Source organism: Branchiostoma floridae, chromosome 16 (genome assembly GCF_000003815.2).
Source record: "Branchiostoma floridae strain S238N-H82 chromosome 16, Bfl_VNyyK, whole genome shotgun sequence".
Classification (NCBI taxonomy): Eukaryota; Metazoa; Chordata; class Leptocardii; order Amphioxiformes; family Branchiostomatidae; genus Branchiostoma; species Branchiostoma floridae.
In genome coordinates, this window is record NC_049994.1 from 17,173,732 (window position 1) to 17,191,692 (window position 17,961).

A 17,961-nucleotide genomic window follows, 5' to 3' on the forward strand; every position below is an offset into this window, starting at 1 on the left:
CACTGTAAATTGTAAATTTAACCCCAAGCTTTTATCGAGCTTTTATACCTTGTTTTTTAAAGCTCAATATTGTACACTAACGTTTTAGACAGTAAGGGAACTTTGATGCTGTCAGTTACCATACAAGCCTTTATGTGTCGCTGTGTTCTTGATCGCCGTATCTGAAATAACTACGGTGTACCTTAGCTTTCGAATTCGATGCCTGGTACGTCCCGATAGCGTACTTACCCACGGGTGAATGTACAGTACAGTTGGACAAAAGCACTCACACAGATCTTTCTTAAAAAGGTATGAGCTACAAAGATCTTTCTTAAAAAATTATGACGCTATATACGTTTCAGCATTCGTTCACTTTATAATGATATAGATTTTTTTTAAACTTCTGTAACAACTAAATTCGGATTTTCTTACAACGAAATTTCCTCCCATATTACAGTACACTGCCCCATTGACCGCCGCAATCTTTATTCTAAACATAACATCGTAATGGCAGTCAAAATTCGACGCAAACTGGCCGATTTCGGCACAAAATCGCGCTAATTATCATCAGAAATTGATGAAAACCTCAATTTTGAAAATGATGCGGTCGTTATGGGTCCCAATTTGGGCCGGTCGCGGTCGCGTTGGCCAGGTGGTCGTTGAGAAAAGGTCGCTTAATGCTTACGCCAATGGGGAAAAAAATCGGGACCGAGAAAAATCGGTCGAAATGGCCAGGTGGTCGCTCGGGCAGGTTTGACTGTAGTTTTGTCACTTTTGCCTTGTGGTTGAACTGGTTCTTCTTCATCTCCATCATGTGGAGCTTGGGCCACTTGCTGTTTTTGGCGTTTGTGTCTGTGACCCCAGTAGCCAAGCATCACCAAGGCGATGATACTCACAGCACAGCCTAGGCAGACCATTGCAGGGTTCAGAGGGTCCTCGTACCACGCACCTGTAGTTGTAGTGGTCCGCCTTTCTGCAAGAGAAAATTTCTTTTGGTCATGTTTCTATTTTGCATAAACATTATACAATTAAAACAAACAATATTACAGAAGAAAGAAAACATGTCGGGGTGGGGGGGGTGCTATGTGGCTTTTCCTGCCGCCCCACCCCCGGCAAACTAGATAAATCAAAGGTTTAAGTACATAAAACTATACAAAATTAACAAATTAAATAAGTTAGAATATATGCTATGAAAGTCATTTCGCCACTTTCAAATAAGTTACAAATCATAAAGAAATACCTCGAAATTATACCAGAAAGTATCTACATTAATTATTTTGTAATCGTATTCAACAACAATAATAGAACCTAGAGTTACCTGGACAGGAAACTCCCAGTCGAACTCTTGTGTCTCCTCAGCATCAAAGTATTCGATAAAGTGATTATTTGATTCCAAATGGCATATATACATTGTGTATCTTTGCCTTTTCGACTCATAATGTAAATAAATCAAACAGGACACTATAGAAATGCAATAAACACAATAGATCTTAGAGTTACCTGGGCATGAAACTCCCGAGTCGCACTCTTGTGTCTCCTCATCATCTCCATCACACTCCACCCCGCCGTGAGCTGGTGCCGGATTGGTGCAGGTTCGGTCCCGAGTCTGCGTACCGATTCCACACGTCACGCTGCAGTCAGACCATGGGCTCCAGTCAGACCAGCCGCCATCAACTACATGGAAAACAAATTCTAGGTTTGCTGGAAAAAACTGCATGTATGTTAAGGAGTACTATAGCTAGTTGCATCTATAAAGACTTGAACCGGGGGGGAAACCTATTTTGCTTATATAGGAGACTACTTGTAGGAGCTTTGCGTAATATTGATACTTTAGAGTTACCTTGACAGGAAACTCCCGAGTCGCACTCTTGTGTCTCCTCAACATCTCCATCACACTCCGCCCCGCCGTGCTCTGGTGCCGGATTGGTGCAGCTTCGGTCCCGAGTCTGCGTACCGATTCCACACGTCACGCTGCAGGCGGACCATGGGCTCCAGTCAGACCAGCCGCCATCAACTACATGTAAAACAAAGTTTAGGTTTTTAGCTTTGCTCACACCGCACCATCGCACGTGTGGCGGGTTATTTTACGTGCCTGGGGTATGACTCTCCCAAACACGTGACCTCCATTTAACGTCCTATCCGAGAGACCGCCAAGCCGAAGCTAGATACTCATGTTCACCTGAGTAAAGTGAGGAAAGTCATGTAAAGTGCCTTTCCCAAGGGCACAAGATCGGTGACACGCGGCCATTGATCATGTAAATTAATCAAAGATGACAACTTAAAAATACATGACCAACACTAGAACCGAGAGTTACCTGGACAGGAAACTGCGGAGTCGCACTTCTGTGTCTCCACAGCAGTTTGTCCATGACACTTCGCACCACCGTGAGCTGGTGCAGGGTTGGTGCAGCTTCGGTCCCGAGTCTGCTCACCGACTCCACACGTCACGCTGCAGGCGGACCATGGGCTCCAGTCAGTCCAGCCGCCATCAACTACATGGAAAACAAATTGTAGGTTTGCTGGAACAAACTGGAAGTATGTTACATACAGCTACTCATCGACTTGCATCTATAAAGACTCGAACGGGGGGAAACTTAAGCACCGGTTAGGCTTAGGTCCCAATTCCCAACCCGGGGCCCGGCCGGGTAGCTTTCGTAGACGAAAATATTATATAAAAGGCAACAAAACACAAAGAACGTAAATAAAAATAGTCATGAGCCTAACCTGTGCCTATTCCTTGATAAACACTTTAAAATTTATTTTTATTTTCCGCAAACATACCGGTCGGGCCCCGGTTTGGAAATGGGAATCAAGCCTTATAGGGCCTTCACACGGAAATCGAATTAGCAGGAATCAAGCCGAACCAGCCGGAATGAAGTATGTGCAAACTTCGTGTCACATTCGGGGCCACTCGGGTGGGAATTCCAAATGGGCCTTAAATCCCCTTCACACGAGAAGGGATGAGCCGGAATGCCGTCAGAATGAAAATTCTTGTCTATTCCTGTGAATTCGTAGTGCATTCTAGACATTCTTACGGCATTCGAAATATTATTTCGGCCACATTCTGGCAGGATTCAAGGTGGCTTGCCGTTTCGGTTCTCCATCGAATGAGATAAGAATGTTTCGAATAATGTTAGAACGCCGTAGAATGCGGTCAGACTGCAGTCAGAATAGTTAGAATACACTACGAATGCCATTCGATATTTCTCCACTTCGAATGCACCTCGACAGTTTTTAACATGTCAAAAACTTTCGAGCCAGCCAAAAGAACGGGGACGAATATCACGAATGCAGTAAGAATGTTTAGAATACAGTACGAATTGCGAGGAATTGCCACGAATAGAAAAAAAAATTCATTCGGACGGCATTCCGGCTCATTCGTGCTCTCGTGTGAAGGGGGCTTTACACATAGCAGGAACATGGCCTCCCGACTCTCTCCCGACTATGGTTAGGAGTGATTCGGAAGGTCGGTCGGCTGACGTCGGCAGGTGTCCGACTCAGTCGGCTGACGTTCGGCTTAGTCACCTGGTGTTCGCCTGCGTCAGCTGAATGTTTTGAAATTTTGGTCTGGAATAGGTTTGATGGTGTTTGTCTGGTTGTCGGCGCGGTTGGCTGGCGTTCGGGAGTAAGTCAGCAGTTAAATTTAATCTTACCTACGCCATAACCACTGCTGATGAACCCTAAAAGCCATATTGATCCAAATTCAATCTCTCGGTGATCATGTAAACAACATAGAAGAATATGCTGTTTTGATTAAAACCGAAAATTACCACCCGTTTGAAAATCGCTGATTATGTCCACTTCAGTTCGTGAGAGGATCAGCAATCGGTTGCCGATCAGTCAGGAGAGATTCGGCAGTCTGCGACTGGAGGTCGGGATGGTTGGAAAAAGATTAGATATTATTCTGGGCTCATTCGAGTGTAAGTTATTTACTGGCCGGGGGGCATGGTCGAGAGATGGTTAGAACATGTTCGGAACATGTCCGGCGCTAAAAGATAGGCGTGACCTAAAACTTGTCAGACTGCTCCCGAACTACTGCCGACCTGAGTCGGCTAAGAGTTGGCTAGTGTTCGTGAGGCTTTATTTTGCTAATATAGGAGACTACCTGTAGGAGGTTATTACAGTAGGGGCCAGTTAATTGCACAACGGATAACTGCACACTTCTGTTAATTGCACGGAATCCCAAAGTCCCGTAGTGATGCGGTACAGCTGAATAACGTTTCCTTGTTGAACCATCTGGATAATTGCACAAAAAGTGCTGGCACATGGAGAGTGCAATTAAACGGCTTCTACTGTACAATATTTATACTTAAGAGTTACCTGGACAGGAAACTCCCGAGTCACACTCTTGTGTCTCCTCAGCAGTTTGTCCGTCACACTTCGCCCCACCGTGAGCTGGTGCAGGGTTGGTGCAGCTTCGGTCCCGAGTCTGCTCACCAAGTCCACACGTCACGCTGCAGGCGGACCATGGGCTCCAGTCAGTCCAGCCGCCATCAACTACGTGGAAAGCAGAGTCAATTAGTCTGGAACAAACTAAAAACAAAGCCTTTCAATACAAGACTGCTATAGGAATTAGGCTAGCCCTTTAGGCGTCGCCAAAATTCTGATTTTTCTTATCTTTCATGTTATCTTTCTTTTGTTTTTTCTTATTTTTCTTATTATATATATATCTTTGCCTTTTCCATTGATAATGTAAATTCAAAGATGACACCTTAGAAATACATATACATGAACAACAATAGAACAGAGAGTTACCTGGACAGGAAACTCCCGAGTTGCACTCTTGTGTCTCCTCAGCATCTCCATCACACTCCGCCCCGCCGTGAGCTGGTGCCGGATTGGTGCAGCTTCGGTCCCGAGTCTGCGTACCGACTCCACACGTCACGCTGCAGACGGACCATGGGCTCCAGTCAGACCAGCCGCCATCAACTACATGGAGAAAAAAGGTTTCAGGTTTGCTGGAACAAGCTGGAAGTATGCTCATGAATGCTACAGCATCGACTTGCCTCTATAAAGACTTGAACTGGGGAAAACTTACATTGCTGATACTAGAGGAGGCTACTTGTTGTAAGAGGTTTAATTCATACTTGAGAGTTACCTGGACAGGATACCCCTGTGTTGCATGCTTGTGTCTCCCGAGTCAGTCCATCACAGTCCGCCCCACCGTGAGCTGGTGCAGGATTGGTGCAGCTTCGGTCCCGAGTCTGCTCACCAACTCCACACGTCACGCTGCAGGCGGACCATGGGCTCCAGTCAGTCCAGCCGCCATCAACTACATGGAGAACAAATTCTAGGTTTGCTGGAACAAACTGGAAGTATGTTCAGGAGTACTACAGCTACTTGCATCTATAAAGACTTGAACTGGGGGAAAACTTGTTTTGCTTATAGAGGAGACTACTTGTAGGAGGTTAGTATAATACTTTAGAGTTACCTGGACAGGATACCCCTGTGTTGCATGCTTGTGTCTCCTGAGTTTGTCCGGCACAGTTCGCTCCACCGTGAGCTGGTGCAGGGTTGGTGCAGCTTCGGTCCCGAATCTGCGTACCGACTCCACACGTCACGCTGCAGGCGGACCATGGGCTCCAGCCAGTCCAGCCGCCATCAACTACATGGAGAAAAAAGGTTTCAGGTTTGCTGGAACAAACTGGAAGTATGCTACAGCTGCTTGCATCTATAAAGACTTGAACTGGGGGAAAACTTGTTTTGCTAATAGAGGAGACTACTTGTAGGAGGTTAATATAATACTTTAGAGTTACCTGGACAGGAAACCATCGTGTTACATGCTTGTGTCTCCTGAGTTAGTCCATCACAGTCCGCCCCGCCGTGAGCTGGTGCAGGATTGGTGCAGCTCCGGTCCCGAGTCTGCGTACCGACTCCACACGTCACGCTGCAGGCGGACCATGGGCTCCAGGTAGTCCACCCACCATCCGTGGCTACATGGAAAACAAAACCGTCGTTAGCAGGGCATGCGGCAGGGACCTTACAACTGCCCCATCGGGCACACTTTGACCTGTCGGACCCCACAGGGGTCACTACAGGACAACGTCAGAACAATTCTTGACGGGTGTTTGCCGGAGACGAACCCATGAAAGTGGCAAAATGTTTAAGTGTTTTAGAAACGCCACCGAGTGCCCACTGGGACCCTTAGCTGGGAAGCTTAGGTCTAGGTCCCGATTCCCGACCCGGGTAGCAGTCAGGAGCATACTTTGTGTATATTCCTGGGTAAACACTTTTATTTTTCGTTTCCGCAAACATTCCGACTGGGCCCCGTTGCGGAAATGGGACCTAAGCTTTACAGGGCGGTCTGAAGGTAACGATAGCCGGTATCCTCCCGAGACATCAGAGTCGGGGCCTGGGCTACATCCCTGACGAGTACAGGGGCAATTGGGGCCTAACTAACTAACAACTAAATTCAGATTTCCGTACAACAAAATTTCCTCCCATATTACAGTAGACTGCCGACACCATTGACCCCAAAATGACCAACCCACGTGCATCCGCCGCCATCTTTATGATGATGCTACTAACTTAAGGACCGCAAAATTCTACACATTCACAAGTTTGTCATTTCAGTGTCCATTTCGTAAAAAAACCCTCTTGACTCACCGTCCGAGCAGACCACACCAGCGTCCTCACTGTGCCCACAGTTATGTGAGCCCCATCCGTTGTGGCTGCAGTCTCCGATGCTCGTCTCGAAACCCCCGCAGGACACGTCGTCCAGCCAGATCTGACCTGACCCCTCCCCGAAGGCTGCTTGAGATCGGGCCGCGACAGCGCCTGCGTATCCCAGCTGACGGCAGACCACGTGGGCGTCGGTCATGTCAAAAAGATCGTCACAGACGGTCCCCCACTGTCCGTTATGGTACACTTCAACCCTGCCCTCCATGGACGAACTTCCACCCACGAGGCGGATGCCTGAAAAAAGACGACATTGAATGGAAAGTTTACAACTTCTGGGTTATCTTAATATACCAGTACCAAAGGCATCGCCAGGTAAACCTTTTTCGAACCTGATCTACCTTCCCACAACGCATAGACGCCTACCAAATATCACCAAGGTCCATCTACAACTCAGTCTTGAGGTATATTTTGTTGACCTACATACAAACACAACAAGGCCGGGCTCAGCCGATTGCATTGGCCTTCAGGCGAAGGCAAAAAACCCTCTTGACTCACCGTCCGACATGTCCGAGCAGACCACACCAGCGTCCTCATTGTGCCCACAGTTATGTGAGCCCCATCCGTTGTGGCCACAGTCTCCGATGCTCGTCTCGGAACCCCCACAGGCCACGTCGTCCAGCCAGATCTGACCTGACCCCGCCCCGAAGGCTGCATGAGATCGGGCCTCGGCAGCGCCTCCGTATCCCAGCTGACGGCAGACCACGTTGGCGTCGTTCATGTCAAAACCGTCGTCACAGACGGTCCCCCACTGTCCGTTATGGTACACTTCAACCCTGCCCTCCATGGACGAACTTCCACCCACGAGTCGGATGCCTGTAAAAAGACGACATTGAATGGAAACTTTACTACTTCTGGGTTATCTTAATATACCAGTACCAAAGGTATCGCCAGGTAAACCTTTTTCGAACCTGATCTACCTTCCCGCAACGCCTAGACTCCTACCAAATATCACCAAGGTCCATCTACATCTCAGTCTTGATGTATATGCTGTTGACCTACATACACACACAACAAGGTCGGGCTCAACCGATTGCATAGGCCTTCTGCACGGGAAGGCAACAAAAAAACCCTCTTGACTCACCGTTCGAGCAGACCACACCAATATCCTCACTGTGCTGACAGTTATGTGAGCCCCATCCGTTGTGGCTGCAGTGTTCGATGCTCGTCTCGGAACCTCCGCAGGCCACGTTGTCCAGCCAGATCTGACCTGACCCCGCCCCGAAGGCCCATGACATCTCGGCAGCGTTTACGTATCCCAGCTGACGGCAGACCACGTTGGCGTCGTTCATGTCAAACTCGTCGTCACAGACCGTCCCCCACTGCCCGTTATGGTACACTTCAACCCTGCCCTCACTGGACAAACTTCCACCCACGAGTCGGATGCCTGAAAAAGGCGACATTGGACGGAAACAATATGCCACATGTTTGAGTATCCTATTATGAAATAGTTGGTCTGTATGATGACACTTAACCATTCTTTAGCGAAGTCTTAAACCATACGTAGTTTACTTTATCTCTAGAATTTCGAGACCAAAAGTACATGTACTTTACTTCCTCCGTCTGAACCAGTGGCTGCAAATTTTGAATTGATGATGGCGAATGATTCGTTTTTGTTGTGGTGCGCTGTCTGTTTTCAGTCTTGCTGTCTAGGGAAAGTAACAAGGGCATCTAGAAGTAAAACGAAGCGACATGAGATGTCATTTGCACCCCGCTCTGTACGATTGCTGTACGAAAGTGCTAGATGATCGGTAAAGAATGTTGATTCTGTCATGTATATTTTCTTAATCCGATTGCTGTCTAATTTTAAATGTTGTAAATGTATTAATGTTTTAAAGTTGATTCTGTGACTGATGACGTATTTCATGTGTATATACATGCCAAGTCATCCAGGAATAAAGCTGAATCTGAATCTCTAACAAAGCCCGAGGTGGGGTAATATATTCCCTCGGCCCCGGCTACGATGCGGGCACCGCCTAAATTAAGAAGCATGTAGCTGGTTTGAGAACCGCGTCTTCACCCTGGGCGGGAAACTATAGCCGTCCTGCGCCGGCCTCGGCTACATTGCGGAAGCACTGGCCCGGGATGGCGAAATGCGTGTCTACTGCCTTGGTGTTGATTTATACGTTCACGATAGGACAGTTTTTTCATGCCACCTCAGCTACAATAAAGTTGACAAACAAAGAACTGTATGGGACTCTTCCATCTATTTCAACTGAAGTCAGGCGACGCCGGTTAAGCCTTGCTGGACATGTTATTCGACATGGCGAACCAGCCGGTAAGCTGCTCTTTTGGTCCCCAGAAGCAAACAGGAGAAGAGGTCGTCCATACCTCACGCTAAAGAACTTTATTGAATCAGAGACTGGTCTATATGATAAGGACCTCATTGAACTGGTGAAAGATAGAGCACACTGGAAGCATAACTTTGTCAATGCTTCAACTCGTTAATGACTCGAGTATGAATATGTACGTATGTATGTACGAGGGGTGATCAATAGGTCCTCCGCCTCACCCAGAAATAACAAGCACAACTCAGATTTTGAGGCACAACTTGATAGTATGAAGCCTTTTATCAATATCCTCCAAATAACAAATCATTGGAGTCATTACTTTCCTGGCGGCGTTTTTTCTAAATTAGAAGGCGAGTAAGTGGCGAGAAAAAGAAGGGTGAAGTGTGATCAAACAATTTGACCCGTACACTTCAGGTCGCAGCTCAATTGTCCACTTTTTTTTCGTTATCCCTTACCTAACGTTACTGGGTGTCGCCTGCAACGTAATGATCACAATAATTTGAATTTTGGTACACATTCATATAAGACTTTATACATGTACGTGGGGTTATCAATAAGTCCTCGGCTTTACCGAGAAATAATAAGCACAGCTCAGATGTCGAAGCACAGATGTCAAGTATAAAGTCTTATATAAATATTTACCAAAATTCAAATTATTGTGATCATTACTTTGTAACAACCAGTAATGTTGGGTAAGGGAGAAGGAAAAAAACGTGGACAATTGACCCGACCTGAGGTGTGCGGTCAACTTGCGCTGCTGGAAGTCAGACACCTAATTCTTTTTGCTTGAATTAGGAAGAGAATCATTATCAAACATTTTGACAATGTCTTTTGTTAATTTACGGCATGGGGAACTCGACCCACATATGTCTGATCACAATTCACACCACTTTTTTCTCGCCACTTACCTTCTGATTTGCAAAAAACGAACGCCTGTAAAGTACTGACTGCAATGATTTGAAATTTGGCGGATATTGATAAAAGACTCCATACTATGAAGTTGTGCCTCAAAATTTGAGTTGTGCTTATTATTTATGGGTGAGGCCGAGAACTTATTGATCACCCCTCGTATGTACGATTTCCCAACAAAACTTCAACACTATCTACGCGTCGGGGTGTGTGAGGTCACTAGCACTGTGGGAAGGGTAGATGCGAAGTAAGATGACATACTGGTACTCACCTCTAACGGGTACAGCCAGAAGGAAGATTGAGAGACAGAGAACTGACAGTACCGTGTTCATGGCTGCTCTCCGTTCTGTTCTGGCGAACTCGCTGCTGAGTTTAATTAAGTACGCGCACGTTGACAATGAAGCGAAAACTGAGTCATCATTGGCAATACCAAAGGCGTTAGCAACTCAATTTTACCCAAGGACGTTACACCTAATTGATAATACCCTGATTCAAAGGCGTGAGAAACATGCTTGAACGGCGTGAGTGATGTTGGAAATTAGAAAATGCCCTTTGCGTTACGCAATTGTGAAGCAGAAATCTGTGACCTTGGGCATTGTGTACTGTAAGTGTCAAATTTGACCACAAGTGACTTGGCGAAGATGTAATTTTGTCAGTGAATGTAAAGAGACATGTTAACAGCCATGTTTAGCGTATGCTCAGTTGTGAAGCGAAAATCTCTTTGCGTTTTTACATAAACAATCACAACTCCATTCAAAGTAGAAAAACTAACACGTCGGTCTGTTAGTTCAGTCTGAAGGTCCATGCAAGTTTGAAAGAAAAAGAAAGAATGGTGGTTGTTTGCAAAAGCTGTGAAGACTGCGGCCTTCAAAGGGAATCTCTGGGACTGACGCCCCGTACTGCACTTACATCTGCAACAAGAGTCTGAAAACTCAAACCTGCTTGAAATATTTTGTTTTGTGATGGTGCGTATGGTGTGTTGTGGGGTTGATATGGTTTGACATTTGGCAAAATTATTCCATCATTGTTCTTAAGTTATATATCTACCTATGGTAAACGGTGAGATCCAAAACTACACCTTTCTTTTGTCCTCACCATTTCATTTTTATTTCCTATTGTTACACCTGCACCTTGCACATTGTATCTCAATGTGTATATAATGGTTCACACCATACACACCATACAGGGATGGTCAAAGTTACTTTTGCTCCTTGAAATATTTTGACCAGAATGCCCCTGCAGTTCTAGAGCAAGCTGCTAGGGGGCCCAAACATACACCACTTCTTCCTTACATCACAAGCTATGTGCCACCAAAAAATCAAGACCATAGTATATCCATGTCAAAGTAAGGAAAAAAAGTTCTGCTGCAGTACCAAGGTCACATACCAGGGGGCCCAAAATTGACTTTGACCTTCGTCTTCCCAACACCTACCCAAATACCAAATATCATTACAAGTTATGCTGACCACAAATATGCGGAAACACAAACAGACACACAGACAGACTCACGGACACACCAAAAACTATACCTCCATTTTCAATGGAGGTAAATATCATCGCAATCACACCTGAAGATATAACACTGGAAACGACCCTTCCATACACTCCCATGCTACTGAAAACTCGAAACAGATGTCACAGCTGCTAGCTGTCCCCAAGGAGGTTGAGATAGAGGAAAATAGGCCAGATCACTTCATATCAGGAAAAGGGCTGTAACTATTTTTTTTTAAAAACGAACCACAAAACTGCAGCAAACTTCTAATGCACGCTATAGCACAATGGCTCACAATATCTATCCCCATAGCAAACGTGACCGCAATCCATCCAGAGGTTCAAAAGATATCGGACCGGAATCACAAAGATCCCTACCAAAATCAAGACCTGCTTTTTTCAAGCAGGTAATTAGAGACACTGAAGACGCTACTCCAGCCCATTTAAAGGTCTGCTACGCAGTTTTTTGCGCTCAAATTTGAAATATTCTAGAACTAAGAAATCTCAGATTTACTACTACTTTTTGACACTTTTTGACACTTTTGTGTCATTATTTCACGTTTGCAACGTAGAGAATTAGCCTACAAACATTTCGTCCTACGCGCGCTGTAACTTTCTGACCTCCCTAGTTAGGCACCGGTGAGAATTCGAACAAGAATCAATCATCAACGGTTCGTTCGGAAGAAACAAAATGGCTGAAACCCAGCGCGGGTGTGCAGATTCACAGGTTTTCAAACGCGCTCGCACGGCGAAAATATCGACTCCCGACATACCTTGAATAGTGTTCCGTAACGTGGTAGGCTTGATTCAACTAACTATATAAAGAAATGGCCGGAAAATGGATTTTTTGTTTTCAGTTTGAAGCGCAAAAAACTGCGTAGCAGACATGTTGATTTGATCATACGAATTACATCCTCTGTAAACCGCAGACCTTTTGTGAAATAATGCAATTTGAAACCATCGTCCGTCCAGTTTATATCCTTAAACTGTTTTTAAAAACAACGCACAAAGGATGGGTTACCATGCAGACAGAGGTGAACTAGAGTTCCACGCTCTTTATCCATACGGGTTACAGGTGGGGATTCCAAGAAATGGGCAAAATTAATGTAAAAATGATCAATACAAGATATCTATGTAATTCCAATACCTTACATGACATAACAAAATAAAGCCACATGGACTATTGGTTAGCCTGTGTTTACACAATCTCTCGCTGACTGGGGTTAATGACTAGCCTGGTATCCAGCCGTAATATAGCTCCAGAGTCTCTTCTCTCCTCTCCACAATTACAATTAGAGGAGAGAAGAGACTCGGGAGCTATATTACGGCTGGATACCAGGCTAGTTAATGACCCCCTCCCCGAGGGCGGCGGCAACTGTAGGGCCGGCCGCTAGGAGCGCGATTTTAGTCAGGCTAGACTATTGGTGTTATTATCCCCATGAAAAATGGAGATATAGTATTGTGTGTGTGTGTGTGTGTGTGTGTGTGTGTGTGTGTGTGTGTCTATGTCTGTCTGTGTGTGTGTGTGTTTGTGTGTGTGTGTGTCTATGTCTGTCTGTGTGTGTGTGTCTGTTTGTGTGTGTTTCCGGATATTTGTGGTCAGCATAACTCAAGGACCTCTAGATGGATTGTAATGATATTTAGTATGTGGGTAGGTGTTGGGAAGACGAAGGTCAAGGTCAATTTTGGGGCCCCTGGTAAGTGACCTTGGTACTGCAGCAGAACTTTGATTTTTTTGTATCTTTTGACCTGAACATGCTATGGTCTTGATTTTTTGGTGGCAGATAGCTTGTGATGTAAGGAAGAAGTGTCTTTGGGCCCCTAGCAGCTGTATTCACTCAACTTGAAACTAGTTCTACCACCCCTAAACTGTACTTCCTGCCAGTTCCGCTAGGCTGACCTAGTGACAGTAAGAAACTCTAATAATGAAGAAATGCATGGGAATATGCATTAATGTAGCTAATTGGATACCACTATCCTAAAAAAAAAGGCTGGAGCAACAAAATTTTTCAGTGATTTTTTACTCAAAATCTCAACTTTACTGTGATTTTTTTGCTCATTGTCGTTAATGTACAGTAGAACATGAACACACCTATGGCCCATGTGCATTGTAATGTGTAATATCTATACTAAGCTATCATATATAATGGTTAAGGCAAAGGCAATTCATAGATGTGATATTTGTGATAACTAGACAGGCAACATTTGTGAGCAAACACTACATATTTCACACACCTCCTACCACAAGCAAAACTGGACTGTTCCAAAAGTGAATTCTAGAAAGTCAAACCCAGTGCCAAAAAAAAAAAAAATTAGTTACTACGTTTCACTGAAACAAGACATACAACCTTTACCACCAAAAATTACTGGTATCATTGAGGGATACAAACGAATATAGAAAATAAAAGTTCTTAAAAAGTGTCTCTAAGTTTACGTTCACTTGTAACATGAAATCAGATATATTTGATTACCTACATTTAAACACTGCAAACGTTGACACACAAAAACGCTTATGCCAATAATAGCAGCCTCCTATAACTGTCATAGAACGGCAGTGCAAAAGAGCAACCACCTCTGTCATGAAATTATGTGGACATCATCTATGAAGATCATAAAGAGGTTCATCAGTAACGTAAAAGACAGTGATCAATTAAAAATTTGGATTTCCCTAGGTTCATGTTTCCGGTGTTCTCAAGAGTCAGTGATTGAAGAATTTTCCTATCATATATGGACATCATGTAATAGTAATGACTCACTACATAATTTAACATGATAGCTACGTCGAGGTAGGTAATAAATTATGCCAAAAAGCAGTTACTCAAGCAACTGGATATGATTTTGGAATCGGTCAGACGTTTCTGATGGTGTCCACCATCTTTCGTCAGTGACACATAAATCGTTGTCACTGACGAAAGATTGTGGACACCATCTGAAATGTCTGACCATTTCCAAAATCATATCCAGTTGCTTGGGCAACAGTTGCTTTTCGGCATAACATGATAGCTGTTCAAGATGTTTCAATTGTTTTGTCACATTTGCCTTGTGGTTGAACTGGTTCTTCTTCACTTCCATCCTATGGAGCTTGGGCCACTTGCTGTTTTTGGTGTTTGCTTCTGTGACCCCAGTAGCCAAGCATCACCAAGGCGATGATACCCACGGCACAGCCTAGGCAGACCATTGCAGGGTTCAGAGGGTCATCGTACCACGCACCTGTAGTTCCAGTGGTCCTCCTTTCTGCGAGAGAAGTTTTCTTTTGGTGATGTTTCTCTTTTGCATAATCATTATACAATTAAAACAAACAATATTACAGAAGAAGGTGCTATGTGGCTTTTCCTGCCGCCCCCACCCCCGCAAACTAGATAAATCAAAGGTTTAAGTACATACAATGTAAAACTATACAATTTAACAATTCAAATAAGTCAGAATATATGCTATGCCATTACGCCACACATGATTAGATACTGTCAAATAAGTTACAAATCATAAAGAAATACGTCGAAATTATACCAGAAAGTATCTACATTAACTAGAAAGGCCGACATTTGCTTGAGAGCAAATGCAGCATATTTCAGCCATCTCCCTCTCCATGCAGCAATAGACTGTTCCAAAATCACCCATGTGCAAAAAAGGAACACTTCTGCTTATAAATCACTTCTATTAATCGCACTTTAGCCGTGCACGTGCAGTCTTAAGGTGGGGTTCAACGACCATGAGATCGTTGACCTTGAGTTATGACCCCTTTGGCCATTGGAAAATTACCAAAAAAAATCCTCAAATATATCATTTTAAGTGGTTCATGCCAAATATTATGCACTGGTCATTTGAATAAATATCTAAAGCATCCCTTTACCAAATTTCAGGTCATTTGGTTGTAAAACGAGGGTACAGGAGGCAAAAATGTCCAATTTTTGTCAAAAATGGCCAGAAAATCGCAAAATTAAGCATTTTGTTGTGCTGTGTACCAAAATTGTTATTGTATCCATATGCGCACGTGGATGGCATCCCTATGCCAAGTTTCAGGTCATTTAGTTGTAAAACGAGGGCACAGGAGCCAAAAATGTCATTTTGTGTATTAAAAATGGCCACAAATTGCAACATTAAGCATTTCGTTGTACCGTATGCCAAAACTGTTATTGGATCTATATAGGTATGTGATCAAGGCACCTCTGTGCCAAATTTCAGGTCATTCGGCTGTAATACAAGGGTACAGGGGACCAAAATATACATAAAAATTGCCAAAAACCTCAATAAAATCATTTTAAATGCAGATATGAAAAAAATGACACCTAAGGGTATTGGCCGACTCTACCTTTGTGTCAAATTTCAGGTCATTCGGTTAAGGAACGACGATTTGACAGGAATTACGAATGTATAATATATTTCACCATACCTATGATATGGCTGAAATATAACTAGAGGAGGCTGCTTGTTGTAAGAGGTTTAATTTATACTTGAGAGTTACCTGGACAGGACACCATCGTGTTACATGCTTGTGTCTCCTGATCCAGTCCGTCACACTCCGCCCCGCCGTGAGCTGGTGCAGGGTTGGTGCAGCTTCGGTCCCGAGTCTGCTCACCAACTCCACACGTCACGCTACAGGCGGACCATGGGCTCCAGTCAGACCAGCCGCCATCAACTACATGGAAAGCAGAGTCAATAAGTCTGAAACAGACTAAAAGCAAAGCATTTTAATACAAGACTACTATAGGAATCAGGCTAGCCCTTTAGGCGTCGCCAAAATTCTGATTTTCTTATCAAGGGCTTAAAAATGGCTAGCTATAATGGCACATGAATACTATTATTATTATGTCTATGATCTTCTGTTTTAATGCAGATTTAGAAAGTTTAATAAAACATATTCAATGAAATGAGTATTTGATTCGAAATGGCATATGCACTATATATCTTTGCCTTTTCCATTGATGTAAATTCAAAGATATTGAACAGATGACACCTTAGAAATACAAATACATGAACAACAATAGAAAAAAGAGTTACCTGGACAGGAAACTCCGGAGTCGCACTCTTGTGTCTCATCAGCATCTCCATCACACTCCGCCCCGCCGTGAGCTGGTGCAGAATTGGTGCAGCTTCGGTCCCGAGTCTGCGTACCAACTCCACACGTCACGCTGCAGGCGGACCATGGGCTCCAGTCAGTCCAGCCGCCATCAACTACATGGAAAATAACTACTAGTATCAGGTTTGCTGGAACAAGCTGGAAGTATGTTCAGGAGTGCTAACGCTACTCATCGACTTGCATCTATAAAGACTTGAACTGGGGGGAACTTATATTGCTGATATAGGAGACTACTTGTAGAAGGTTAGTATAACATTTATACATTACAGTTACCTGGACAGGAAACCGTCGTGTCGCATGCTTGTGTCTCCTGATCCAGTCCGTCACACTCCGCCCCGCCGTGAGCTGGTGCAGGGTTGGTGCAGCTTCGGTCCCGAGTCTGCTCACCAACTCCACACGTCACGCTGCAGGCGGACCATGGGCTCCAGTCAGACCAGCCGCCATCAACTACATGGAAAACATCTTTCAGGTTTGCTGGAACAAACTGGAAGTATGCTCAGGAGTGCTACAGCTACTCATCGACTTGCATCTATAAAGACTTGAACTGGGGAGAACTTATATTGCTTATACTAGAGGAGGCTACTTGTTGTAAGAGGTTTAATTTATGCGTTAGAGTTACCTGGATAGGAGCACTACTGTGAGGGCTACTCCTCGACGTGCATCTATAAAGACTTGAACCGGGGGAAAACTTATTTTGCTAATATAGAAGACTACTTGTAGGAGGTTGGTATGATATTTATACTTTAGAGTTACCTTGACAGGACACCCCTGTGTCGCATGCTTGTGTCTCCTGATCGGATCGTCCATCACACTTCACCCCGCCGTGAGCTGGTGCAGGATTGGTGCAGCTCCGGTCCCGAGTCTGCGTACCGACTCCACACGTCACGCTGCAGGCGGACCATGGACTCCAGTCAGTCCAGCCGCCATCAACTACATGGAAAACAACTTTCAGGTTTGCTGGAACATACTGGAAGTATGCTACAGCTGCTTGCATCTATAAAGACTTGATCCGGGGGAAAACTTATTTTGCTAAATATTAGGAGACTAATTGTAGGGGGTTTATATAGTATAATATTTATACTTTTTGCTGATTGCTGGAACAAACTGGAAGTATGTTCAGGAGTGCTACGTATACAACTACTCATTGACTTGTATCTATAAAGACTTGAACCGGGGGAAAACTTATTTTGCTGATATAGGAGACTACTTGTAGGAGGTTAATATAATATCTAACTTTAGAGTTACCTGGACAGGAAACCATCGTGTCGCATGATTGTGTCTCCTGAGTCAGTCCGTCACACTCCGCCCCGCCGTTAGCTGGTGCAGGATTGGTGCAGGTTCGGTCCCGAGTCTGCTCACCAACTCCACACGTCACGCTGCAGGCGGACCATGGGCTCCAGTCGGTCCAGCCTCCATCAACTACATGGAAATTTATTTTATGTATGTTTAGGAGTGCTACAGCTACTTACATCTATAAACACTTGAACTGGGGAAAACTTATTTTGCTAATAGAAGAGACTATTTGTAGGAGGTTAG

The 17,961-nt window shown here is 44.5% G+C and overlaps 2 protein-coding genes across 2 annotated transcripts; both read right to left on the reverse strand.

The window, feature by feature from the left end:
* Window positions 1-789: 789 nt before the first annotated feature.
* LOC118403024 (deleted in malignant brain tumors 1 protein-like) lies at window positions 790-8,060 on the reverse strand. Its single transcript, XM_035801461.1, has 8 exons — window positions 7,742-8,060; window positions 7,156-7,473; window positions 6,586-6,894; window positions 5,736-6,011; window positions 4,735-4,908; window positions 1,820-1,993; window positions 1,536-1,653; window positions 790-952 (listed from the first exon to the last, which is right to left on the reverse strand). Exons 1-8 carry the CDS (start codon window positions 8,058-8,060, stop codon window positions 790-792), a joined length of 1,851 nt encoding a protein of 616 aa, XP_035657354.1.
* Window positions 8,061-16,681: 8,621 nt separating this feature from the next.
* On the reverse strand, window positions 16,682-17,686 carry LOC118403025 (netrin receptor UNC5A-like). Its single transcript, XM_035801462.1, has 3 exons — window positions 17,671-17,686; window positions 17,179-17,355; window positions 16,682-16,872 (listed from the first exon to the last, which is right to left on the reverse strand). Exons 1-3 carry the CDS (start codon window positions 17,684-17,686, stop codon window positions 16,682-16,684), a joined length of 384 nt encoding a protein of 127 aa, XP_035657355.1.
* Between the last annotated feature and the right edge of the window lie 275 nt (window positions 17,687-17,961).